The 25,778-nt window shown below is 42.1% G+C and overlaps 1 protein-coding gene across 5 annotated transcripts; it reads left to right on the forward strand.

Annotated features, from left to right (window-relative positions):
- The first annotated feature begins 117 nt into the window (after positions 1-117).
- On the forward strand, positions 118-25,542 carry uckl1b (uridine-cytidine kinase 1-like 1b). 5 transcript variants are annotated; one of them, XM_064298655.1, is made up of 15 exons: positions 118-251; positions 8,757-8,947; positions 10,060-10,166; positions 11,904-12,074; positions 12,843-12,914; positions 13,079-13,268; positions 14,248-14,309; positions 16,469-16,485; positions 18,846-18,944; positions 19,333-19,426; positions 20,030-20,092; positions 20,608-20,730; positions 21,907-22,014; positions 22,295-22,451; positions 23,406-25,542. In XM_064298655.1, the coding sequence occupies exons 1-15, from the start codon at positions 178-180 to the stop codon at positions 23,483-23,485; spliced, it is 1,608 nt and encodes a 535-aa protein (XP_064154725.1). In that variant the 5' UTR covers positions 118-177; the 3' UTR covers positions 23,486-25,542. The 5 variants fall into 5 exon arrangements, with proteins under 5 accessions (XP_064154725.1, XP_064154724.1, XP_064154726.1 ...); XM_064298654.1 differs by lacking the exon at positions 16,469-16,485 and adding an exon at positions 17,585-17,604; XM_064298656.1 differs by lacking the exons at positions 118-251; positions 16,469-16,485 and adding exons at positions 5,393-6,019; positions 17,585-17,604.
- The last annotated feature ends 236 nt before the right edge of the window (positions 25,543-25,778 follow it).

A 25,778-nucleotide genomic window follows, 5' to 3' on the forward strand; every position in this document is an offset into this window, starting at 1 on the left:
TGAATGTCACTTTCAACTCGAAAAATAAAGTGCTCCGTGCATTCTGGGACATGATGTCTGTAAGATCTTTGGTTATGTGAAAGACAATATCTCGCGATGAGATGACTGAACTATATCTCCCAGCATGCATCACTATAAACCCTTCAGAACAGCTGATTGTCAAAAAAAAGAGTAACAATGTCTGCCCTGTGCAGAGAAAGCAGGGTCCAAGAGATGGAGTGCGAGGAGAAAGCTTCCTCACGGTCTGACAGGTAAACTGGACTGCACTCGCAACAGAATATATTATCGATTAAATGTTAATGACACAGTAAATGAGAATAAGCTGGTGGCATTTATTTAGTTGTAGGTGAAGCGCATTTGAAAGCAAACCTACCGACCTGTCGTGCAACGGGTATTCATGGTACACTGAAGCACGCGTTGTACAGCAGAACTATGGAAGCCAGGAAGTCGCTGTGTAAGCGTGATCTCGTGGTTTGAATTGTGGATTTCATGGCTGAATATAGATTATATATGTGGGCATTACGCACCCTGTGTTCTTAGTCTTTGCTTTGTGTACTCGCAGTGATGTTTTTGCCAAACTTGACGACCCGTGGGTACATTTTCGGCATATTGTTATTAAAATGAAGCAACAAGATAAACTACAGTATCCATGTTCCAGTACATGAGTTCACTGCGTCAACCGATACTGCCATAGCGTAACATTCTAAAAATATCAACTTGCATTTTTAAAATGTGTAACCTTCTTATTTTAATATAATCTTACCACAACTTTTTATTGTCCACTGTTTGGCTGATGTGGTTTAAGAATATTCCTTTTTAATACACCAGCACGCGGTCTCACAATGAAGTACTTCTCACGTGGGATAGTTTTGAAGTCGTTTTCTGAACGTGGCACGCGCGGAGTAGGAATTGGATCACGTTTGCTATTATTATTATTATTATTGTTGTTGTTGTTGTTGTTGTTGTTGTTAAGTTTCTCAATATTTTTGTTGTTGTTTAACCCTTTCATTTTGTTCATTTTTTCCAATTCCGGGAAATTGTTATTCTGGTAAAGAGTGACGTCCCCCATGTGTTGGCCTAACTAATGTTGATAATTATACAATACAATAATAACCTAATGTCCAATTTCCCCCCTAATATCTCCATCACACTTAATATTGTATTACACTTTTGCTGTTATGACTACATAGGCCTAACGTTATACAGTTACACAGAGATGGAAAATAACCAAGAATTTTGCCGACGAATTTGTTATTGGCATCACTGATTTAAATTATGCTTGTAGAAAAGGTGTTGGTGCTCTTCAGTTGTTATTAAATGTTTGTACTGGATATCCCACGTTACGGAAGTTTTATTTTGCGTTTTTTCACCCGGTAGACCTACTCGCCATTTTAGGAAGGTCTGAACTGTCTCCCGGCGTGCCACAAGAGGGTGTTGCGAGCTTAAATGAAGCGACACTTCAGGACTTCATTATGACAGTACTTAAAAATGTTTTCTACTACGCGCCTGTAAACCGAAAGTAATTACACCATACTATATTGGCCGTTTTACAAAATGTTTAGAATTCCTGATTTCATAGAATAAATTTAACGGAAATCCAAAATAGCATTTTGGACTTACAGTTTTCAAGTTGATTTTAACTGAGCTTTGGTTGCTTTCTTGGATCATTTAGATTGGGCAAGTGGGTAAATTAAGAAAATAGATTTGTAGGTTGACAATTGTTAAATTTAATCTGGATTTTTTTTTTTTTTTAGGATTGTGCACAGAGTTGAGCTAACTGGTTCTGAAGTACTATTTTGGGAAACTGGGAATATTTAAAGCGCCCAGCTGTTATGCTTGCCCTCTGTACCACTCAGAATTACATAACTAAAGCTCTAGTTCCTGGAATACTTTGTTGTTTGGGTCGTCATTTTGGTCAGTTGAAGACATTTTCCTGGTGTTCGCAAGGAAAAGGCATTTAAAATGGTCTGTTTGAGTTAGAAGATGATGTTTTGACTGATCCATATCAGTCAAAATATTGCAGAACTTTTTTACAGATCATTTTCATTCAACCTGCGCCAAAACAATTCGATGGACTCCATTAAGACAGAGATGGAAATAGGTTAGAGAAATTGAACACCACGGACTGTGTTTATGCACTTGAATTCACATTTAACATCATTGATAGGGATGGCAGGTATGCCATCCACAAAGTTACAGCTTGGTGGGGGCATGCCGTATACCTACACAGCACCGAGAGTTAGGCACTTTTCAGGGTTTCCTACAGAAATAAGCAGAGCCCTTAAGAACGTTAACTTCTTTATCTTCAGACCTCATGTAAACACACAGAATTCAGATACTTCAAACATCCATGAAATAAAGCCCCAAACTTAGGTTGTTTAGTGTTTTCTTCTTATTTTTCCTGCCTATTTCCTCATCACAATTACTCTAGCCCCACAATTAATAATTCTCCCCAATGAACATTTGGCTACATCTGCCAATGACAACATCTGATCATAGCTGCCTGATGAAAGGAGCCAATTACAGGATACTTGGATACACAAGCAAACTGGACATATAAGGAAGTGCACATGTGATGCTATTACAGCCAATAGAACACATTTTTACACAACTTTGTGGACGCCATCTTTGTTTTCTGAGGAAGCTAGCTTGCTTGCTCACTAATAATTGTGTATTCTGTGTGGGGAACCTCATGTATATTTCTGAAATGTATTCTCTATCATTTCACATCAGAACTCCTCATAATATCATTTTATGACTAGGGATGGGTATTGTTTAGATTTTGACTATGCCCATGCTAAAGCAGTACTTTTGAAATGGTACACTGCCTGAACCTGACCTGTAGTCTACCTTCTTTAAAATAAGGAGCTAGGCCTACAGAACATGTACTGCCATACAAATATTTAGTAGATCTATTGTGTATACAATTCCCCAATAAAAACACTTAACGTAATATATTTAAAAATATGACAAACACTTTCATTTATTTGTAATTCATGGTAAAGGAAAAATGATTGAATCTACACCTATGTGTTCCAGAACAATGTTTTATGTACTTTGTGTTTTATCTGTGTAAAAAAATTGGTTACTGTATCTGTCAAGTGGTACTTTCTTTTGTCACAAGACAATTTGTTGTTAGATTGACATTACCCTTACTGATTATAAATGGGCCTTCTGTGCCTTCTTGGTGATATGACATTTTTGTTTTCCTGAGGCTAACACTGATGTTCTTCTCTTGTGTATGTTGCTCTGTGGATAAGCATTTTTTTTAAAGTGATTGTAGTGTAAGTTAATCTCTTCTTGTTGGCAAGGGAAGAATGTAGTTGCTTTACTTAAGTTTACTTAGAACCGTGGTGTGTTTTGGAAGTTTCTCAATTTTGCTGAATGATTGATATCCGATTTCTTGAATTGTGATAGGCTACTTGTTGCTTGAGTTCTGATTATGTTGATGTCGCAGCCTGCTGCCATTTTGCAAAGTGCTTCTACAAAGAAACCACTCAGTTATAGATTAAAGTCCATATGACAATAATTTGAAGATCATTTCGCCCCTTAATGCATTCGAAATGTAAAAAGGAGGAAGATAAACACCTAAGGTAGCTTACAGCTTCAATATAAGCTTTCATGAGAGAGCCAGAAGAAAGCACTCACCATGATGGTCAGATAAAAACAAAATAAGGGCAATAAAACAATAGAGTATTTTTAAACATGGCAGAGACTCCATTAAGCATTACAGTTCTCCAAATTTGCAGAAAGCTCTTCATTTTTTATTTTAATAGTTTTTCATAATTATAGTATTGTCTGTTTTTATAGTTATTGGAGATGCTTGTAAATGCATTGTAAGTTGAATTCCATGCCAGTTTCTTTGTCCTCCTGTGGGAGTGTGCTTAACCTGGGCAAATTTACATTTTCCAGTGCGTGCAAAGAAGCCTCCCAATATCGCAGATAAGCAGGTATGAAATAGCCTACATGCTGAAAAAACACATTGAACTTTGCCTTAAACCAAAAATGAATAAATTAATTAATTTTAATAGGGCCCCTTTTGAATATATCTTTTTTAATGCTCATAACATCTACTACCAATTACAGCTGCCATGTAAATGTTCTCATGGTTGATCCAAAGTAGGCGAGGCATTGAGTCACCTCATAGGCATCTTGAATCACATAGAAAAATGTGACCTAGCCAATATGAGGTAGCGTGTATTGATTTGTGTGTTGAAAACATATATGATTTTTGGTATTTGCTGAAATTTGAGGTTATGATTTATCAATTAATAAACTCACCAAATCGTAGGTGATATAATCTATTCCATCTCCATTGAGGTACTATAGATGAAAGTACAGAGTTTAGCAATATATGCCAAATGAGACATTCTCAAAAACATGTAGACTATGTTGGTATCTGTTCATACTGGGCATGGCTTAGGGATGAACTGTCCAAAAACATTCCATATAAAACTGCAGACCAAGCCCAAAAAAAAAAAAAAAAACTTGTTACACAAAAAACAAGTTGTTAAACTTGTTACTCAAATTTTTTAAGTTGCATATAAAAGATGCAGTGGTGAAAGAGTATTTGTGAACACAGAAATTCAGAAAAAACTCCCCCTTACACATTCAGGCTAAGCAAGAGTATTAATATACTCAAAGTTCTATGTCATACCCTTTCCTGTGAATTTGCACTTCTGTTATCATCTGTGATGGACCTTCATTGGCTCATAGATAACTGGCCTAACCAGGTTATCTATTTTTTTTTGGCTTTATCTTTTTTCCCATGCACAACATCCTCACAGAGCAGCAGTAAATTAGACTTACATGAAGTTAAAGAAAAATGGAAGAAGGGATAGAGAGAGAGAGAGAAAAGAAACCGGCTACATTGCTGCTCTTTCACAGCTTTTCCAGATTAATTCATAGAGCGTTTGTGGCACTGACTGGCCTGGTATTGTACCAGGAGAACAATTCCAACTGGTCTGGCTTTTTGCTGAGGTTTGTGAGGGAAACGGTCTCTGCCTCGACAGCTGCTAGGTCATGTACCACAGGTCGCTAGCCTATCCCTGTGACAACTGCTCACCCACCTCAGGGCTGTCCCTGAAGGTGTTGTTTTGAGGGTGTAGGGGAGAACGGGTGCCCCGCCCCTCCCTGCAGGGAAGTGGAGAGTTGGGTTTCATCACACTGTTTATTCTCACATCCTGAGCTGGCTAGGGGGGCTTGGGCGGTGAGTGTCAGGCTGGCGTCCCCAGACATCCCTGCCGCACGCGCAGAAACGGCACCTCTCCACATGGGAGCACCCTCACTCCCTCCCTCCCTCACTCTTGCCCCCACTGCTGCCCCGCCCAGCTGCCTGAAGGCACACCTCCAGCCCTGTTTGTTTTTCTGGCGTTGCAGAGCACACAGGGAGCAGTGTTGTCAGTGCGCCATTTCCCCAGGAGCAGCTGAGTTTGTCTCTGCTGTCTCCCTTCTCCTCTGGTGAACTGTTGCAACACTGAGTGTCAGAGACAGATGACTGGTCCGCTCCAAAACTGGCAGAACAAGTGTGAGTGAGTGAGTGAGTGAGAGAGAGTGTGTTTGCGTGCGTTTCCGTGGAGGGGAGGTCTCTTACAAACCTGCTGCTATTAATAACACATAACGAACATAATCTGAAGTTATCCTCTTACGTTTGTTGGCAGGAGCGGAGATGGAAAGAGCATAGCAGTCTCATTTCCCAGTGTCCCTCCACAATACCGGCAGCTGGGTAATTGAAGTGAAGAGAATGTAGACGCGATGTTTAAAAGCATAGTTTAGTTTCCCCCTACATCTCTCGCCCGCCGCCGCGCTGTGCCAGGGGGCAGGAGCGCTGAGTGCCGCCGCTGCGCCTGCACGCAGTCAAACGCACCGACTGTAAAAAACAACAACAAAAAAAACACCGATCTCATTACCACTGAATCGAGAGGGAACTGACGCGCGCTAACTGCTTAACCATGAACACTCTCCCGGCATACTCAGGCGCCAGGATATCTGGCTGTTGGTCTCTCAATTCAGATAGCAGGTAAGCGTCTTTTTTCATTGGCTTATTTGTCAGCTGTTTCTGCTGTCAGGTGTCGCTGTCCAACTGTTTTTTTTTTGTTTGTTTGTTTTTTTGGTCACTATCTGAATGTTGTTTCTTGAACCTGTATCGTATGTGCACGTACAGGGGGCTGTGACTGACGGGACCTTTCTCTCGGCTCAGTTGTTGTAATACATTGAATTGCAGCGTGTGCGATTTTCCAAAAGTCTCGGGCTAGGACCGTTGCGCAGCCAGACTCAATTGTGTAACTGACACTGAGGAGGGAAACTGCTGTCTTTCACTGGTCAACATGTTCACTGTTTACTATTATTATCTCCGCTGCGTGTCTCAACTGGCTCCAGCCAGCCCAGTTGATTCCCTCAGAACTGTACCGGTGCATAAGTAAGTCAGGCAGTCAGCCGGCTGTGAGCAGGGAGAATTGAAATTGTTTGGTGTAGAACGTAGCTGCACGAGATGCTCACTTGAAAATGTAAATAAAAACGACTATTTATTTACCGAAGCGCATGAATTTGGTGGAGCTGAGTGTGACTGTAAAAACCACAGCAATTCTCATTATGGTTTACCTGCCGCGTTAACAGAGAAAGACCAGTCTCTTTCAGCTTGTTTAACGTGTATTGCCCTCTGTGTCCACTTTCTTCCAAGCCATAAAATAGCATGAGGCTGGATTGGGCTGATAAGATAGTGGAGGTCGTCCTCGGAGCCACTTTAGTCAACTTTGATAGTTGGGTGTTTCAGCCGGGGTATTTAAGACCAATAAAGCAATTTAGTTAAGTTGTTGGCTGAGGCGAGGAGCGCCAGCAGTGACTGCACAGTACACTTTTTGCATAAACGCAGATCGAGGCAAATCAGACTCGGCCTGGAATGGCAGGAATTTTGCATTCGTCCGTGGGGGAAGTTTGGATCTCTCGAGTGTTTCAGTACGTCAATTTGTTCCTTGTCAGCAATTTACATGTTGGGTTTTAATTGCTGGGATTTCAGAGAAGGACTACCAGTGGGTGACGGCAAACTGCAGTTTGGACTTGGTTGGGTTTGGCTGTCTTCTGGTTCAAATTGGTTTGGATAGAAGAGCTGAAGTGGCGTTGAAGTAACTGTGACCAAAGTTGAAACTGTTCAAGTTTGTTCCCCTTTTCTCGGTCAGTGCTGTTTAGAGGATGGCAAGGGTTTCAGACAGTCAATTGAGCAAGAATGTTTTTATTGTCTTATGATATCTGATACAGTTCGATATCTGAATTCTAATAGTCTCTCCCATATGCCCTGCCTTGAAAGGGGCTGTGCCACAGTGGTCAGTACAATATTTCCTACAATTTAGTCAATGTTTTGGATCAGCTAAAGATTGAATAAGTCACTTCTCTCATCTTACAACTCACTGTAATTGTTTTGGATTATCATTGCTTACATTCAGATCTTAGTTTCATTCTGTGGCATTTTGTATTTTGAGATTTGATTACATCACCAGGCAGACAGGTGAATACAAATGAAATGATACGTAAAGTCAATGGGCCTCCCTAAAGCTTTTTGTGTTAAATGTTTAAAATGTGTCTAGAATAGGCTAATGTGTTTTCATGTCACACAGAGGCAGCAAAGGATTTAGCTTTACAGTTGTAATCTGGTTTCTTCCATTGTTTAAATCCTTAATGCATCGATTTACTTGATAGTCTTTCAGCAGGCGTAGTTGACCCAGCTTGCTTTCTGTAGTTCCTGGGCCTGAAAGGTTGTCCTGTCTGATGTTTCCCCAGTGCTGTATTAAATCCTAGGTGCTTGATTTAGTCTGTGTTGCAAAATTTTGGAATTTCATATATATGGACTCAATAGTCATTGTAGACTGCTTCATCTGAGGATGGGGTGAGGGGAAAATGGAAACCCTTCATTTTAATCTACTATGCTTTCGGCAGAAAAGCTTTAAATATTTACAGCATTGAGTCTGCTCTGTGTTGGCATTCTTAGAATGAAGCAAAGGATTTGGTCATTTGGTCTCCAACTTTCAGACTGTAGTTATTCATATTTTTGGCTGGACCGCAACAGCGGGGCCAGCCCTACAAACGCGAATGTCTGTGACTGAGTGATGAAGTTACACTATTGGTCGGCCGAGTTATGAAGTTACACCATTGGTCGGCCGGTCCAGTCATATACTAGGTTTTGACCTGGTCTTGTATCTCTCATTACTTGAAAAAAAAGTTGTAACACTAAAGAGTGTTCGGATATTTAGATCAGCTCTGTTTTTTACAGATTGAACATCAATGCAAAGCTAGTTTGCTAATGAGACTTAGAAATGTGCTTTAGAATGATCTTTTTGTAATTAATTCAGTGCTTAGCGGATGGAAATAGCCACAGTAACTGATATGTAACACATTACCACTGTTTGCTGCTAGGACACCGTACATAGGTCAATTAATCAATCAATAATCAGTCGAAACTGTTTAAGTAAAGTGACATTCCCTTTAGACCTCTCACAGAAAGCCTGACAGATTGTTGTGCAGAGAAGAGATTGCAATCGCATAAATACTGAGTCCAGACAATGAATAACTGAGAGTAATTGGGTAACCGTCAGGAAGCGTCGGGTCCGAAGAATAGCAGCCTGGGCTCCTGGGATATTAACCTGTAGCTTTCTGGTCACACGTGTCCAAGTCAACTGACCAGCTTCCTACCTTGTAGTAGCTGTGTTTGTTAAGATGAGAGGAAGTGACACCGTCACTGCTCTGTCTGGTTTCCCGTCCTTTAGCGGAGGCAGCGAGGGTTTGGACAGGCTTCTCCCCGCGGTCAGCACCGGGGTCTCGCCACGCAAGAGGACTACCAGCCAGTGCAAGTCTGAGCCCCCGCTGCTGCGGACCAGCAAGAGGACCATCTACACTGCCGGCCGACCACCGTGGTACAATGAGCACGGGACGCAGTCTAAAGAGGCTTTCGTCATCGGTACGAGATATAAAGAACTGCATTTTCTCTCTACATTTATCTGCATGAAACAGCTTTTCCTTTATTTTAGAAGCCTAAGTCACAGAGACCTGACCTTAAAGTACTGTTTCACTTTCTGGTTTTGTTTTTATATTATTTCAAAGTTTTCAGTTGGTCCAGACAGTTTGTATATTCAATGAAGGATATTTTCATGCTTCCAGATGTTTCTGAAAACCACTCAGCTTTACAATGGCTGGTATAGGGGCATTCATGTATTGCAGATTAAATCAAGAAAATGTATTGTAAGTAACTCCAAAAAGCTGCTTACAGTGATGTTATGATTCCACATTTTGCACATGTGAAGAAAATAATTTTATAGCTTTTATTCACAGATATAAATATCAGTTTATATATTGTGCCGGCACTTCTTGCCTTCTCAGTTCTCAAGTAGCATAAGCTCTTGCATCAGGAAATAGTTCCAATCAAATCTAAGATTACACCTTATTTTTTAATATATATACATGCAACTTCTAGAGGCATGACATTGCTGTACAAGTGTGCTTTCTTGCTTTAAACTTTCGAATGAATCATGTTATTGTAAAGATGGCAGGTCATCATATATGCCTTTTTAGTATCTGCTGTAATATCTAATATCCTTTATTGCACGTTGACCAATCAAAAATATACCCTATTAATGAAATGATAACAAAAAGACCAAAAAAGTTAACTATCACTTTTAAGACTACTCTTAAGGTTACTGTGTGGATTTTTTTCTGTAATAATAATAAATATGCGCTTTTAAAGGTTGTGACACATGAGTTTTAGTACTGGCTTGCCGTATTCTGCGCAATATGTGGACAGAATACTTATGTGCACATTTGAATGTGGAAATGATTGCAGATACATTAAACAGTAAATTTTCTTGCTAGTTTAATTGCTAAGATGGAGTGCACCAACCTGTACTCCGGCATTCTGTGCGTGCCCTCAGGCAGAGCTACGTTGATTATCTGGCCTTAGTCACTGCTGCGTAGTCACTGGCTACAAACTGCTTTCAGTTTGTTGTTGGCTTCTAAATTTGCATATAAACAGGTGACTGTAATGGATTTATGTATGGTTGATTCCCTGACTGACAGGGCTGTGTGGAGGCAGTGCCTCAGGGAAGACTACCGTGGCCAGGAAGATCATCGAAGCACTGGATGTCCCCTGGGTAGTGCTCCTGTCCATGGACTCCTTTTACAAGGTGTGTGTGTGTGTGTGTGTGAGTGTGTATGAGGTGTACTTAAATAAATGTGTTCTTTGAGGGTATGCAGTGGGTACAGTAAATGTACAATGTGTGGGTGAGCACCTTGAACTTCTCAGCCCTGTTGTTGCTGCTACTACGGTTTCTACTCACTGCTGATTCTTCACTGTTTACCACTGCTTAGTGCTGTTCCTCATTGCTTAGTACTGTTCTTTACTGCTTAGTGCCGTGCCTCATTGCTTAGTACTGTTCTTTACTGCGTAGTGCTGTTCCTCACTGCTTAGTGCTGTTCCTCATTGATTAGTGCTGTTCTTCATTGCTTAGTGCTGTTCCTCATTGATTAGTGCTGCTCCTCACTGTGTAGTGCTGTTCCTCATTGCTTAGTGCTGTTCCTCATTGATTAGTACTGTTCTTTACTGCATAGTGCTGTTCCTCACTGCTTAGTGCTGTTCCTCATTGATTAGTGTTGTTCTTCATTGCTTAGTGCTGTTCCTCATTGATTAGTGCTGCTCCTCACTGCTTAGTGCTGTTCCTCATTGATTAGTGTTGTTCTTCATTGCTTAGTGCTGTTCCTCATTGATTAGTGCTGCTCCTCACTGCGTAGTGCTGTTCCTCATTGATTAGTGCTGCTCCTCACTGCTTAGTGCTTCTCCTCACTGCTTAGTGCTGTTCCTCATTGCTTAATCCTGTCTTCCACTGCTTAGCACTGTTCACCACTTCTAGGTGCTCTTCTCCACTGCTAGGCGCTGTTCTCCACTGTTTAGCACTGTACTCTACTGATTAGCGCTGTTCCTCATTGCTTAGCACTATTTCTCAGCGTATAGTGTGTAATGTATAGTAATGTATAGTGCTTAGTTGGGTTATTCATCCCATTGTCCATAGAAGATTCAGTGGCAACCAGTGTTGTTTTTTACATCTAATTGTATTTCTAATGCAGAGCCGTGTAATCCGGTCCCTTCCTGTCTACTTACAGAGCATGAGTTGCAAAGCTCTTTCTCGCAGTGGATGAGATAATGGGATTCCTGTGTGATCCATGAGAGGAGGCTGTGTGTGAGCCTGCAGGGATAGGCCAATGGAATGCCATCACTTAGCCCTGGCCATTACGTAACGGTCCAGCAGCAGTAATATTAAAACCATTCAAAAACAATTTATAGCAGGTTGAGGAATCCCATTGTAGGCAGTGCTTAACGCCCCTTTAAGGTCTACCATTACTTTCCATCACATCAGTAATTCCTCTGTAGCGGTTTTAACCCCTGAAGTGCCGGTGCAGTCTTTTCCCCCCCTAAAAGCATGCTGCATTTTGTAGTTTAATCCTGACCAATAAAAGCTACTGTCTGTCCGATTGCCCATCGGGAATTGGGGGATAACAACACTTTGCTTCTCAACAGGGCCCCCTCAATGTGAGATTTTCCACAAGTGTCGCAGTCTGAAGTCCCCTCTAGGCTTATCTGGTGCCACAAGATTTTTATTACACTGTTAATTATAAAGTCCATTTGATTGGTTCATTGGAGGGGGGCGAGAGGGGCACAAGCCAAATACCTTGGTGGAGATTTTTAAGGCCTGCCTCTCAGCTCCAACCAAAGGGTCAGAGTGTCCTGATCCCTCCTAAATTTAGTCCTGCTAACTTCAGCCGCATGTGGCCGGGTGAAAGTCCACTGTCTAGTCCCTGCATCCATTTGGGTTCTGGGAGTACAGATTTCTACAGGCTGTGATTGTGACCCATAATGTCTTTCCCAGGTTCTGACCCCAGAACAGCAGGTCCGGGCTGCCAGCAACGATTACAACTTTGACCACCCAGACGCCTTCGACTTCACCCTCCTGGTCAACACCCTGCGGAAGCTCAAGCAGGGCAAGAGTGTCAAGATACCAGTGTACGATTTCACCACCCACGGCAGGCAGAAGGAGTGGGTGAGGACCTGACTATGCCCAGTTACCAGTTACACACATGCACGCACACGCACACGCACACAGCCATCCACACACACACACGCACACGCACGCACACGCACACATAGTCAGACAGGTAGGCAGGCAAGCAGGCAGGCAAACTGGCAGATGTAATCGCACATGCACACATATGCACACACAAACCATAAGCTTTGTAAATCACTCTGGATAAAGTAATCTGCTAAGAAGATGATAAAATAAGAGGACAGACACAAACTCAAGCATGCTGCACACAAGGTCTGACCAACAGGTGCAGCTTCACATGCATTCACACTCACACACACACACACACAAACTAACGTTATGTAATTCACTGCACAAAGACATCTGCAGTAATAATATAAAAAGAAACGGTCGCATGCTTGCATGTACATACATACATAACCAACACATGCACTCTGAAATATGAAAAACACATAGAGGACCTGGGTATTTTCTCAATGGATATTTCTTCATTTCAGTTGCTAGGCGATTGTGCAAGGTCATTTGTATGTCTTATTATGTACATTGTCTTATGCAGTGTTTTCATTGTTCCATTGAATGCTACCACAGATTAAACGCAAATCAAGTGAGAAATAAATGTGATAAGATGCAATAGAGATTGCGGAGGGGACTTTGATTGGATGTATAATTTATATGTGCTATTAAAACTGTCAGTATGTTCAATACAAAAGCATGCCTATATTACACAAGATCCCTGATAATGTCTGCTTTTGTTCCTCATTCCAGAAAACCGTGTATGGAGCCAGTGTTATCATCTTTGAAGGAATCATGTCTTTCGCAGATAAGGAACTGTTGAAGGTAAGGCAGGAAAATCTGCTGTGTCGCGATGCTCCTTCTTCGCGGAGTGGAACCGTACCGCAGGAACGCGGCTTTAAGCGGCCAGGCCGCGCCGAGGAAGAGGAGGAGCGCGGAGTGCGGGTCCCCTTCCGTGCTGAGCCACGTGCCTGCGTTCTTCCTTTCAGCTCCTGGACATGAAGCTGTTTGTGGACACGGACTCGGACATCCGGCTGGTGCGCAGGCTGCGCAGGGACATCACGGAGCGCGGGCGCGACATCGACGGCGTCATCAAGCAGTACAACAAGTTTGTGAAGCCCGCCTTCGAGCAGTACATCGAGCCCACTATGCGGCTGGCGGACATCGTGGTGCCCCGCGGTGAGCGCCGCCGCTGGGGGCGGGGTCTGTGCTCCCCCGGCCCTCACTGCCGTTTTAACGCACCACACGCACACGCTAAGTTCGAACCTAAATTTGAGCATTCAAACATTAGTTTTGGATCCCGTGTTTTGTAATTAACATGAATATACAGGCTTAATTTCATGCGGCGAATCATGTTCATGCACGCAAAGTTCATGTCCTGTGCTAACGTTACTTTCTCTGTCAACAAAAAACGTTCTGCCCTGGATCCAGAGCAAGTGGATCGTCTGATTTTCCTTGCCAATAACCTCCGTGATACTTTCAGCTGACACCTAACGTTACTGGTCAGCTAGCCTCGCGAGCCAGTCTATTTTTTCACTTCGTTCAACAGATCTGGTCAGCTAACAGTTTAGGCTAAATAATGTTCCCATGGTAGGCTATGTTTCCTTTCTGTATGTACCTTTCATGCAGTGGAGGTGTACCTTACCTAATATGTACCTTTTCATGCAGTGATTCTTTACTTCTTCAGTCCGGAGTTAATACAGTTGGCTTATTGTCCATATTCAACCCAAAGTGAACGTGTCATAATTTAGCTGTATTACATTGCATAATTTTCAGTTCTGTGATTCAATTAAATATTTCAACAGCATTTTTTTTTCAATTTACGGTAGTTAATCCATAGAAAATTGCCTTCCAGAGGCTCTGTACATTTCTGCTTGTCAAAGTACGGATATTACTCCTCTGACTGTGGATTTAGAGAGGAGTTCAGGGTATTCTTGGTCTACTCACTCCATGTTGGGTGGAGTTTGCATGTTTACTGTATGCATTTGAATTTTCCTGTGTGAATTAGTGGTAGTTGCTGACACACATGATGGGGTTCCATGGTATTCAAACCATAATGTAAAACTTGAGATGTGAGAAAGGGCCAATCAGAATCCAGGTTGATGAGGTCTGCCATTTTCCCGTACTGACTCCACCCAATGATCTCGCTGTCTTGCAGGAGGTGGGAACATGGTGGCCATTGATCTAATCGTACAGCATGTCCACAGCCAGCTGGAGGAGGTGAGCCACAGCACTGCACGCGCACTGCACTGCAACTGCTTGCTCACGGGGTGATGGGAAACGCAGTGTTCATACTCCCAGTGTATCACCATCTCTCATTCTACAGCACACACAGAGCGTTTACCAGCGCTGTGCAGACCCTCTGCTCAGCAGGGCATAAATCCCACCCAGCTCATTCCTGGGATTTGCTTTTCAAATTGTTATGAACTGTGCCTAGCAAATGTTGTTAAATATGAGGGCTACAGTTCAGAATGTTCTTTATGAGTCAGCTCTTAGGTGTTCCTTTACTCAAAGTCGTAATTGGGAGAGAAAGAGAAGTCACCCGGTATCTGAGGTGTAAATGATCTGCCGTTTGAAAAGCCAGTAGAAGCCACAGGACTTTGTCCCTTGAGAATGTAGGGAGGGAGGGGGAAAAGAGGGCTCAGGTGGTTAAAGTGCCACAGACCCGTGGCATGTGCTACAGAAAAACATGGAACGTTTACAGAACCTTTACTAAAAGAAAAAGGGAGAATGTAATTATACTGGGATTATAACTATTATATTGGAATTGCAGACATTGATGAACAATATCAGAGAGCTTTCAAGGCCCAAATTTAGTCTAGATTTCCTGCTCAGGTCACAGAAAGTGTGATCTTTAGCAAGTTCTTAGCTTAACTTGTTCTGTTTTATAGGGTATAGTCAGAGTACGTAGGCATTAACTGGTAATTCTCATGAGTGCTAGGCAATTTGGAAAGATACTTTAATTTGTTTTCCTATCTCTTTTGGCTTCAGACAATATCATTTGAAAAGGGCCTAATGAATAAATTATTTTTATTGGAATTGTTTAAAGAAAAAGGTTTTTTAGATTTTCCAATTGCTTTTAGATATTTACCATATCCCATGTAGGCAGTAATACATTCACATGTGCTTTTCATAGTTTTATGTACATTAAATGATTTCAATTATATAAAAAGAATGACACACACTCTCAAAATATAACATTATGCAACACTGGGTTTTGCTGCTTTGCCTGAATTTTAGTATGCGAGTGGTTCCCAAACTGGAGTACTTAAGATGTCTCGAGAGGATACAATATATTTGGTATGAATTGCATTATGTTAGACTTAAGTTAATACCTATTTATCCAAACACATTTTAGTCACTCAAGGCTTACATTGTGGGAGTGAAATAAAAGTAAAACAAATGTAGAGAGAGAATTTTATACATCAGTTAGCAGACAGACATTACAGTGAACTCCAATAGAAATAGTTTGGGAACCACCATATTATGTTTTGCCAGTGTGATGTACTGTGTAAGACAATGGAATGTAATCATTGTGTGTGGTGGCCGTTGAGCATGTTGGGAAGCCTGTGTTTGGAGATCAGTGTTCAGCACAATGGAGCTGAGCCAGGAGAGTGAGCGGCGTCAGTTCAGAATGGGGAGTCTGTTAAACAAAAAACCCCTTCCCCTCGCCTTCAGCTCAGACTCTAAATTTGATCTCGTTATAGTACGCAGTGAAGTGGATCTCAACCCCAGAATCGGGTTTGTGGATCATCCATCCCTAAGTCTCCTCTACTGGCAGTGTCAGAACATTTGCTTTGTGCCAACTTCTCAGATGTGTCCTGCTTCAGTTTTATTGGCATTGCTCATCTCTACTTCACCTGGCCCATACAGAATGTGCGCCCTCTGGTGGAAGAAGTACTTATTATTCAGTTCCATTTCATAAATTTTTAATCTCTGATGATCTTTACGGCATTATTGATGTAGCCATTATGAAGCCATATCCATGTTTATTCTGTCTGAATATAATCAGATAAAAGGAAAAGTCATGAATTCAATGTCGTATTGCAAATATGCCCGCATTGCCTATTACTTATTAATTTAGTCAGTTACGTATGCTTATAGTGTGTGAATTTCGGTTTGTAATTAGAAATCCTGTGTATCTTCATGCATTAATAGCAGGCACAATTCTGTGATGTTGGCACTTTTCAAAGGAGATGAGAAAGAAAGGGCAAAAGTGAATCAGCTTGGTGAACTAGCAGTTGATGACTGGTTCACATTTGGAACTTGCAGTAATCAATAGGAAATGAAGGCTCATTTTCTATTGTGTCTCCTTGGCATCTGTGTTGTTGGCCTTGCCTCTCACTTGGACTGCTCTCTCTCTCACTGCCTCCGCGCAGCGTGAGCTCAGCGTCAGGTAGAGTAACACGCCCTTTTACCACTTCACCGCCTCCCTGGGGGGTGGGGAGGGGGGGGTCACCTCCTCATCCAGCTGCCTGCTTTAATGTAAGACTCTCAGAAGAGCACCACCCACCCAAAGATTCCACTGGGCCTTCAGTTGAATAATGAGGATCTCCCAGCATCCTTTCCACTGAAGTCCCATTGTAGCGCACAGTACCCATGGAACAGATTTGGCCCCAGCTTGGCAACCTTTGTGTTTTCACTGTCAAGCTGGGGCTCCCCGCAGGCAAAAGATTTAAGAGCCCTAACCATCTGATTCATATTTGTGTACTGTATTTTGTCTTATTGGAATCAGATTTGTGATCATTCTTGCTTAAATTGCGTAAACCCAATGATGTGGTATACCCGTTTCTGAGGTGCTGCTACAGGTGTGCGCAGCAGGTTGAAAGATGAATGGTGTAGCCCCCCCCCCCTCCCCCCCCCATTATGTCCTTCGCCCTCCTGCATTCTGTGTCTAAAAATACTCCGCCGTGCCTCCTCTTTCTAACCCCCGCCCTGGGCTCAGGCACTGTACATTTTCCAGTATCTTCATTTGACACACTGAAACAGGGCTGAGTTTTTTCCGTTGTCTGAGTCGGCCACAATAGAGGTAAGAGAGGAAGCTGGCGCGTGCGTTCTTTAGACACAGGATGCAGCCGAGCCGGGCCTAGAGCTACAGCTCTCTGCTGTAGACGCACAGTGACTGGCAGCTCCAGCAGGCAGTGAGCATTCGACCTCGTAAATATTCCCACCTACAATAGACCGGGCTTTCAGAACAGGGGGGTCCAGCATTCGGCCGTCAGAAACGTTCCCTTACTTTTGTCTGTCGTTGCTAAAGTTGTCTCCTTTTGTCCAGGCCTAGCTGGGCAGCATGTCAATGCTTCACGGTGAATGTGAGCAACTGTTTGAGCTGTCACAATCTCAGACCAACGTGATCATTTCATTCTTGTGTTTTCTGATGTGTTTGTGTTTGTTTTTATTTTTGTTTGTTTGTTTTTTATTTGTTCTGTTTTTTCCTGTCTTTATTTGCGTGGTTTGTTCTGGCGTTTCCACCAATCCTCCCCTTCTCTCCATAGAGGAAACTACGCTGGGATATGTGAGGATATTTGCATATGATTGTTTTTATTATTTAAGTGTCTCATAGAGATTTTTCAGTTTCTAAAATTTCCAAGCTATTTCATGGTTTTAGAGTGTGGTTTGAGTGCAAATTGGTTCAGCTTCAAGACTGCACAGCTACCAGCTCTGGTTATCCTCTGTCCTCTCTAGCAGACCTCTGACCCAAACGTTAGCCTGGTTCTTTACCCCTCTGGTCTTTTGGCACATGTGGTAAAATGTGGCACAGAGGACAAGCCAGTACCTGTCACAGCTTTGCCCCCTTCTGCTGAATCACTAGGAAGTGGGATTGTGGTCTTCAAAGATGATTGATCCTGTTTACTGATGTAAATTTCTTTGAATTTCTTTTATTGAAAGTGTTCTTATTTCAAATAATTTGGATATTTCAAATATAAAAAACAAAACAATTAACAACAAATACATTTCATTGCTGTCTGTCTTAACAAGTATTTGAGTCTAGTATTGAGTCTTAAAATTTTGATTTAGAAAATTAAATTTTAAGACTCACATATTAGCTTGTTTTAAGTTTTAAGTTTAGGTTTGGAGTTCATTTGGAAATGAATCAAATTGTCTCACCTCATTGGCAATATTTTTGTCTCATTTAGTAAAAAAGTAATATAAGATTTAAAGTCTAAATATAAGACTAAAATACTTGTTGAGATGACTTAACTTGACTTAATTTTTGGCTTTAGCAGTGTTGAAAAAGATTCTTAAAAAAGATGTATTTTATATGACTTGACCAAATAAATGTGAATAGCATCTTTGGACTTGTAATTGTTGTTCTTTGAAGAATCATATATATGTTATGTGTATCATAACATAAATGCAGTCCCACTTCTGCTTACACCAGGCAAACAAACTTTGTACACACAGCACCTCTGTTGACTAACCTCTTGCTCCTAAATCTTTATTTACTTATTCTTTTGTTTTTGTTGCTGTTGTTAACAAATTAACTTTTCTCTGATTAATTTAACATGTCTTGCCTCAGTCTTGTGAACAAAGTTTAATTTTGTGTTGTGTGTTATAAAATGTGTGTGACTACAAGAACTGTGTTTGTGTGTGTGTGCCTGTGTGTGCGTCTGTGTGTGTGTGTGTCTGTGCGTCTGTGTGCGTGCATCTGTATGTCTGTGTTTGGGTGCATTTGGGCATATTGGTGCATGCGTGTTTGTGAGTCATCGCTCTGTGCTCTGATTAGCCACCGCTCTCTGGTTGCTATGGTTACAGGGCGGCTCTGGCCTCGGCCCACCAGGCCCAGCCTCTGCCTCAGACTCTCAGTGTCCTGGACAGCACACCCCAGGTCAGGGGTATGCACACCATCATCAGGTCAGACACTCTCTCTGTTCCTCCTTCTCTCTTACATACCACACTTCACTATGTCTGTGCTTACTGTCCAAACATACAAGATAGCACTATATTGTAACCTGCATGTTTTGTCTTTGGGACAGTGGAAATGATTGGCATTAACTTCAGAAAGCATTGCTACAACATACTCTCCTTCTGTAGAACCAATATTCAGTCTTTTCTGTCAACAAGTAACTAACAGTCATAAACTTGGTTAACCGTAATAAAACTTCCGGCACATTCTCTAAAATGGTACTTAATAAACCACACAACAAACATTCCTCCTATAGCAAAGAATTTAAACCAGTGCGCTTTAGCAATTGGATACAGTTTTCTGACCAGCTGTCTTTGCCTTCCGTCGGCGACGCAGGAACAAAGAGACCAGCCGCGACGAGTTCATCTTCTACTCGAAGAGGCTGATGCGCTTGCTGATCGAGCGCGCTCTGTCCTTCCTGCCCTCTCAGGTGGGTGCGCGGGAACGCCCCCGGAATCTGCCGGCCGTGGAAAGTTCACAATCTGACCGAAAAAAAGGCAACGGCCGACCAGGTTTGCCGCCAAAACTCTGTGGCGGAAGTGCTAAAAGCGCCGTTGCCTATAAATGGGCCTGCATGGTTGTTTTCTTCTGTCACGGTGCCTGCCCCATATTTTTCGCTTGTAAGTTTTTCCCTGGTAGATGGAGGGGGCTACTCTACAGTAAAATCCAAAGCAGGAAGTGAATATGCATAAAAATGACTTGGTGAGATAAAAGGTTTACGAGATCAGATTATATTATGAAACCGTTTCAGATTTTTTAAATGGCGGAAAAAATGACTGTGGTAAAATTTTTGATTATACCGTGAAATAGCTTTTCATAGGAATGTAAATAAAATGACCCTGGTAAAATATTAGAATTATACTATGTTAAATTATTCCTATGAAAATATTTTTCATAGGAACTGAATGTGTTTGAAATGACTGCTGTAAAGTGTTAGTTTACGCTGTGAAAGAGTGTCTGGCCTCCTCTGTTCACTCTGATGGAGGGTAGTGGTGTATGAAATGACGTCTCCCGCCCGCTCCTCCCTCTGCAGGTCCACACTGTGCAGACCCCACAGGGAGAGGACTACGAGGGGAGAACCTTCCATGGGAAGAGGGTGAGCTGCTGGCCTGTGTGAGAACTGGAGCATGATGGGGACTTGTAAAAAGCTTTACAGAGGAAAAAAATCTTTATTTATAACTGTATGAGAGTGGCAGTGTAAAACATGTCTGCCTGCCTGTCTGTGTGTGCGCGCAGATACACATACGCATTATCTGCTGAGGACATAAATAAAATCGTTTTTTGTGTGTATATTGGAGTGGCGTTGGGGGTGGTTTGTGTTCGCGTACAGTACAGTATGTATACTATAGTGTTGTTTTAGGTTGTGTGCTTGTGCCTGTGTTTGTGCTTGTGTGTGCTTGTGTGTCCGTGTGCAAGTGTGGGTATGTGTGCATGTGTGTGCTTGTGTATGTCTGTGCGCGTGTGTGTGTGTGTGTGTGCATGTCTGCGCATGTGTGTGTGTGCGTGTGTGCATGCACGTGTGTGTGTGTGTGTGTGCTTGTGCATGTGCGTGCTTGTGTGTGCGCATGCATTCAGCACATTTGCAGCTGTACTGACTGCCATCCCCTCCAGATCACGGGCGTGTCCATTCTGCGCGCGGGCGAGACCATGGAGCCGGCCCTCAGGGCTGTGTGCAAGGACGTCCGGATCGGCAAGATTCTCATCCAGACCAACCAGGACACAGGGGAACCCGAGGTACCGGGCCCCTCAATCTGCCACGAGAACCGCCAATATGAGCAAATAAACAGGATTATATGCAGCTAGTGTTGTGGAAGACATGTGGGGAGAAATGCAAACACTAGCCATGCACATTCAGTCTGACAGTGAGAAAGAATCCTCTGCAGATTCTGATAATTGCTCATTCCTAACGGCTGGATGCAACACGTGATATGGTGACGCTCTGGCTCCCCAAAGAAAGGAAGAAAAACACTGGGGGCCAGTTTCACAGACACTGATTAAGCTTAGTTCTGGACTAAATAGTTTTGTATGGAGAATCTTCATTCAAAATCGAATTTAATCGAAGACTTTGCTTAATCTGTGTCTGCAAAACTGGCCCTGGAAGTCTGACTCCTAATGTCAGACTTATCCGAAGCCAGTGTGCTGGAGTCCCAGTCTATTGGCAACCCTTGCTGTCATATTCTCCAAGATGAGCGAAGCATTCAGTTACCTTAAAGGTTGCCAACAGATTGACATCATTTTACAGATAGAGCAGCCTGCTGAAACATCTCATTCTTCAGATTTGCCCTTATCAAAAAACATTGAGTATTGATCTTTTATGGAAGTAGCTACTGGAATTCTTTTGATCTATGCACTTCTGTTTCAATCTATATGTCTAAATAACAGCGCAGGCCACCTCTGTCAACAGTGCACTGTATAATCATTTTTCAAATTTGCTATCCCTGGTTGGGAGCTTGTTAATACAGGCTCTTGTTGAAATTTCCTCTCTAGTTAATTTGTACACCTGTGGTGGGATTTACTTTCACTTGTACGGTTGTCAACAGATTAGCATAATTTCTCGGATCCCCTTACAGAAATGGAATATAATGAAAATATTCTGAAATAAAATATATCAGGATATTGCAACACTTCAAAATATATTGCTGAGCTTACATTATTTCAGTACATTATTTTAAAAAAATACATTGCTCTGCAGTTATTTTATCACCGTATTTTCAGAAAAGTCAACGTATTAATACTATATTGCAGTGTACTCAGTTTTTGTAAGGGTGAAGACACATTGAGCAACAATGCTAGACTCTCCCAAGTCATCTCTAACAGAGAAATATTGAGTGCAAATAAAGCAAAGTGAGGTTACTGGGAGTCTTGTGCCTGACTGCATGTGTGTCTCATTCACTGTCCCCTAACCCACAGCTGCACTATCTCCGCCTGCCCAAAGACATTAGCGAGGACCATGTGATCCTGATGGACTGCACCGTGTCCACTGGCGCTGCGGCCATGATGGCCGTCCGCGTCTTACTGGTGGGTCACCGGCTCCTTAACTACACCCAGCTACACATGCACGTCTAGTATTCCTGCATCTTTACATTGAGCTGTAACTGAAGTGCTATAGGGGTTAAAGAGTGATTCAAACAGACGTGAAGCTTACCTTTTGGGATAATGACGCTTACCTTGACGTTGGGTATGTTTGCTGATATATGTCTGTGGCAGTCCTCAGGTGAAGCAGAATGCTGAGTGAGTGATACAGGCTGGTTGGTTGGTTCACACGCAGGCCTCTCTGAGTGTCAGTCTCTCTGTGCAGGACCACGACGTGCAGGAAGATAAGATCCTGCTGGTGTCTCTGCTCATGGCTGAGATGGGCGTGCATTCGGTGGCCTACGCCTTCCCCCAGGTCAAAATCATCACCACTGCCGTGGACAAGAAGGTCAACGACCTCTTCCACATCATCCCTGGCATAGGTGAGCCTGAGGAGGGGGGGACTGCATAGTACTGTAAAACTCATGCCACGCATCAAAACATATTAAAGATTTCCATTTACATGTGCACTTTTAGTAATAATATACAGTTCATGGTAATTCAGCTATATGTTAGCTAAGTTACATAAAGTGGGAATATTTCATAAAAATTAATTTGCATCAAAATATTTCTATAGACCGATAGAGGACACGTCCTCATAGTTGGACTGACAAATCCAAGCATTCATCAGCTCTTCTTTTGAAATACATAATGAATAGCTGAGGCAGTGCATTTCAAAGCAGTCTGCCTTTACACCTTACAGTGTTTGCTGTTTTTCTTCTACTTTCCAAAGTCTGTTCAGCCACTGTAAGTGGGCCGCGACCTTTGCGATATGCATTCACTCCACTCTGCTATAAAACTATAGAACAGCAAAAGGGTGTATGGAGCAACACGGTAATGGCACACAAAGCAGCTCAGTACGCCATGGACATGTTACATGCTGCGTTAGAGGAGTAGCTGTGGTCGGACCATTGGAAATGCCAGTGCGTTGTGGGTTTAGATCCCAGGTGGGACACATACATTTGTACCCTGGATCCAGTTACATTCAGTGAAATATCCAGCCGTAACGTGCTGCACATGTAGCTGTCAGCTATGTGAGCCAGTGGCTCAGCTGTGTGTGTGAGGGCTCTTAGAGAATACTGTATGCGCATAGCGTACTGTCACATTAGATTCAGCACATGACCTGATGTGTATTATTTTGGTGACTGACGTTTACATTTGTTTCGGCTATAAACTGGAATTGCTGTCGGAAGCCTTTTCTGCTGTTAGGGCTGGATGAAATAAAGCATTGCGTGCGTGCGTGCGTGCGTGTCTGTGTGTGTGACTGTGATTATGACTCCATACATACTGTACTGTACCCCTTTTGTAATGCATTCTGATTCTGTCTCTAATTGAAGGAAATTTCGGGGACCGGTACTTTGGCACGGATGCTCCCCCAGACTGGAGCGATGAGGAGATGGATGAGCCCAGTTACTGACTGGGTGGTGACCTGCTGGTCTGGTGCCCGGGCAGCTAAACTCACTCCAGTCAGCAGGACCGTGTGGAGGACCGTACCACTGACTGCAGTTCCTCTCTTAGACTGACGATGTAAATGGTTTTTAAAAGGAAAATGACTGGTGACAAATGTACATGTGACATATTTTTATATTTTATTTTTGGTCTCCTTGTTGCTTCAAAGAATGTGGTGAAGAGCTGTAATACAAGGCTGTGTATTTTTATAATGTTGATGGTTTGATATAACAGGATTCTTTTTAAAGATCAAGATAAACTCCTCTGGGTCATGAGAAGCTTCTGAAAAGAAAGATGCTCAGCCTACATCAAGCCATCAGCCTGCTCAAGAGAGCCTGAGCACGCTATGTCAGAAGACAAGACTACTGAATGTTCAACTTTCAACGTTCAACAATTTTTAATGTATTTATACAACACATTCACACTGTGTTTTTGCTTCCAAAGTTAAGCAGTTTCTCTTTGTTTTTTGGCAGTGACTGCCATGAAAGAAAAAAAAAACTGCCATTGTGTTTGTTTCTCTGCGCATAGAAAGAACTTTCTTTCAAGGACCACCTCACTGGAAAGTGTGTGGGTGTAGGGTGTTAACCCTTTTGTTTCACCTTCTTTTGCTAAACCCTGCTGACCAAACCTCAAACTTGCACGACGATCAGCGATAAGTTAGCCCCCATTTTTCCGGTGAGTCTAAGGTACAGTACACATATGCGACAGTTGCATACTCATGTCTCCACTTCAGCTGTCAGTTAATTGAATATTAGGGGTATTTGTGGGAATGTGAAAATATTCACGACAAGTTTTTGCAGAAAAGAACGAAGATTTTTTTAAGAGAAGCAGACGTGTCTGTCTCCACACCCTTCCAGTGCTCCTCGTGCTGTAACTTGAAAACTGATCACAGTGTGTTGATAGGTGCAGTATATTTATTTGTATGTTGTGAGGATCTAAGCTTGCTACCTCAAAGCAAATATGGTGTCTGTCACACCCTGCGTTTCACAGCTTCTTCTCTGCAAGAGTGTTAAATCCTGATTTTCATTCATTCGTGCATTGCGTTGGCTCTATTATATCAGAACTGTGCAAATGGTTCCCTAGATTTTAGGGACAAATACAGACTGCTTCAGGTAGGCATACATGTCTACCTTTATCAGAAATGTTTAGGGGTCTGGTCAATGTTAATGGCCTATTCCGAGTGCTTTGAAATGCTTATAGGAACCTGCCTTGCTTGGATATGGCGCGTAAAGTGACTGCATTGTGTTCTTTGTTTGGCGTCACAAAGAGATCCAGCCAGACCGTACTGTAACTAGACTCCTCTACTTCTTTTACCATATATGGTGTGTGCGCCTATGACTACTGGAAAATCGAGCGTTGATTGTGGTCCGCATTTGAACAAACAAATGAGACAAATGTCCAGTTTATTTTTTTATGCTTCATTATGATCCAAAGCGTCGTATTATAGTGTAATTTTGCTGTATTTATCGATCTTGTAACTATTGTTTTGGAATGTAAATGTGATCATTTTTAACCCTTTGGTTTACTGTCATTTAAAAATATGCAGAAACTTGCATTGGAACAGTTTTTCTGTGTAATTCCCTTTGCAGTGGCAGGGATTTATCCTCATTTCTTCCTCACTGAAAATTAGTTTACTCTGTACCAAAAAATGCAGCGATAAGTATTTTAAAGAGAAAGACCAAGTATGGATTTTAATGTGTTCAGTTCAGTAAGTCTGTCAGTGTACTTTGATGTACATGTGTATATTGCTTTTCAGTGAAGAGAGTTATAATCACTATTACTAAAAAAGAATGTCATTTCAGTACTACTGAGTTTTTTTTTCCAAGCACTCCTCATACAGAGTGCAGTACATTTAAGAAGCCCAGCACTCAAGTTCCTGGTGGAAAATATTCAGTGAAAGTGAAGTGTAAATTGGCATCTCACTTTCAGAGTTTGAAATCAGGCATTTACTTCTTACTGCATTTATCTTTGCTGTCTGGTGCATGTCATTAGAAAAAGTCATTAAAAGTGCAATAATGTATTAAATGCTTGTTGAATTGCCTTCATTTTAATATAGCCTTTTATCATTGTGTCATTTTTGAGTACGTTTCCTCTGAAAAAAAAAAAAAAAATGAATGTAATGAAGTTGTGCGCCGGTCCGTTCTGTGTTTCTCAGTTATCTTTTATATTTTCCATTGTCAGTTTCATTCTGAGTAACAGCAGGTTAGTATTTCCTGCAGCAAAGACCTCTTATACACAGCGGAGAGAGTATGGTAAGGCAT

The sequence above is a fragment of the Anguilla rostrata genome, chromosome 11 (assembly GCF_018555375.3).
Source record: "Anguilla rostrata isolate EN2019 chromosome 11, ASM1855537v3, whole genome shotgun sequence".
NCBI lineage: Eukaryota > Metazoa > Chordata > Actinopteri > Anguilliformes > Anguillidae > Anguilla > Anguilla rostrata.

Coding starts and splice junctions, on each gene's coding strand:
- uckl1b (XM_064298654.1), top strand. CDS start 178: ATGTCTGCCCTGTGCAGAGAAAGCAGGGTCCAAGAGATGGAGTGCGAG. Junction 10,167..11,903: donor CCATGGACTCCTTTTACAAG/GTGTGTGTGTGT, acceptor TGTCTTTCCCAG/GTTCTGACCCCAGAACAGCA. Junction 20,093..20,607: donor GAACCTTCCATGGGAAGAGG/GTGAGCTGCTGG, acceptor CATCCCCTCCAG/ATCACGGGCGTGTCCATTCT.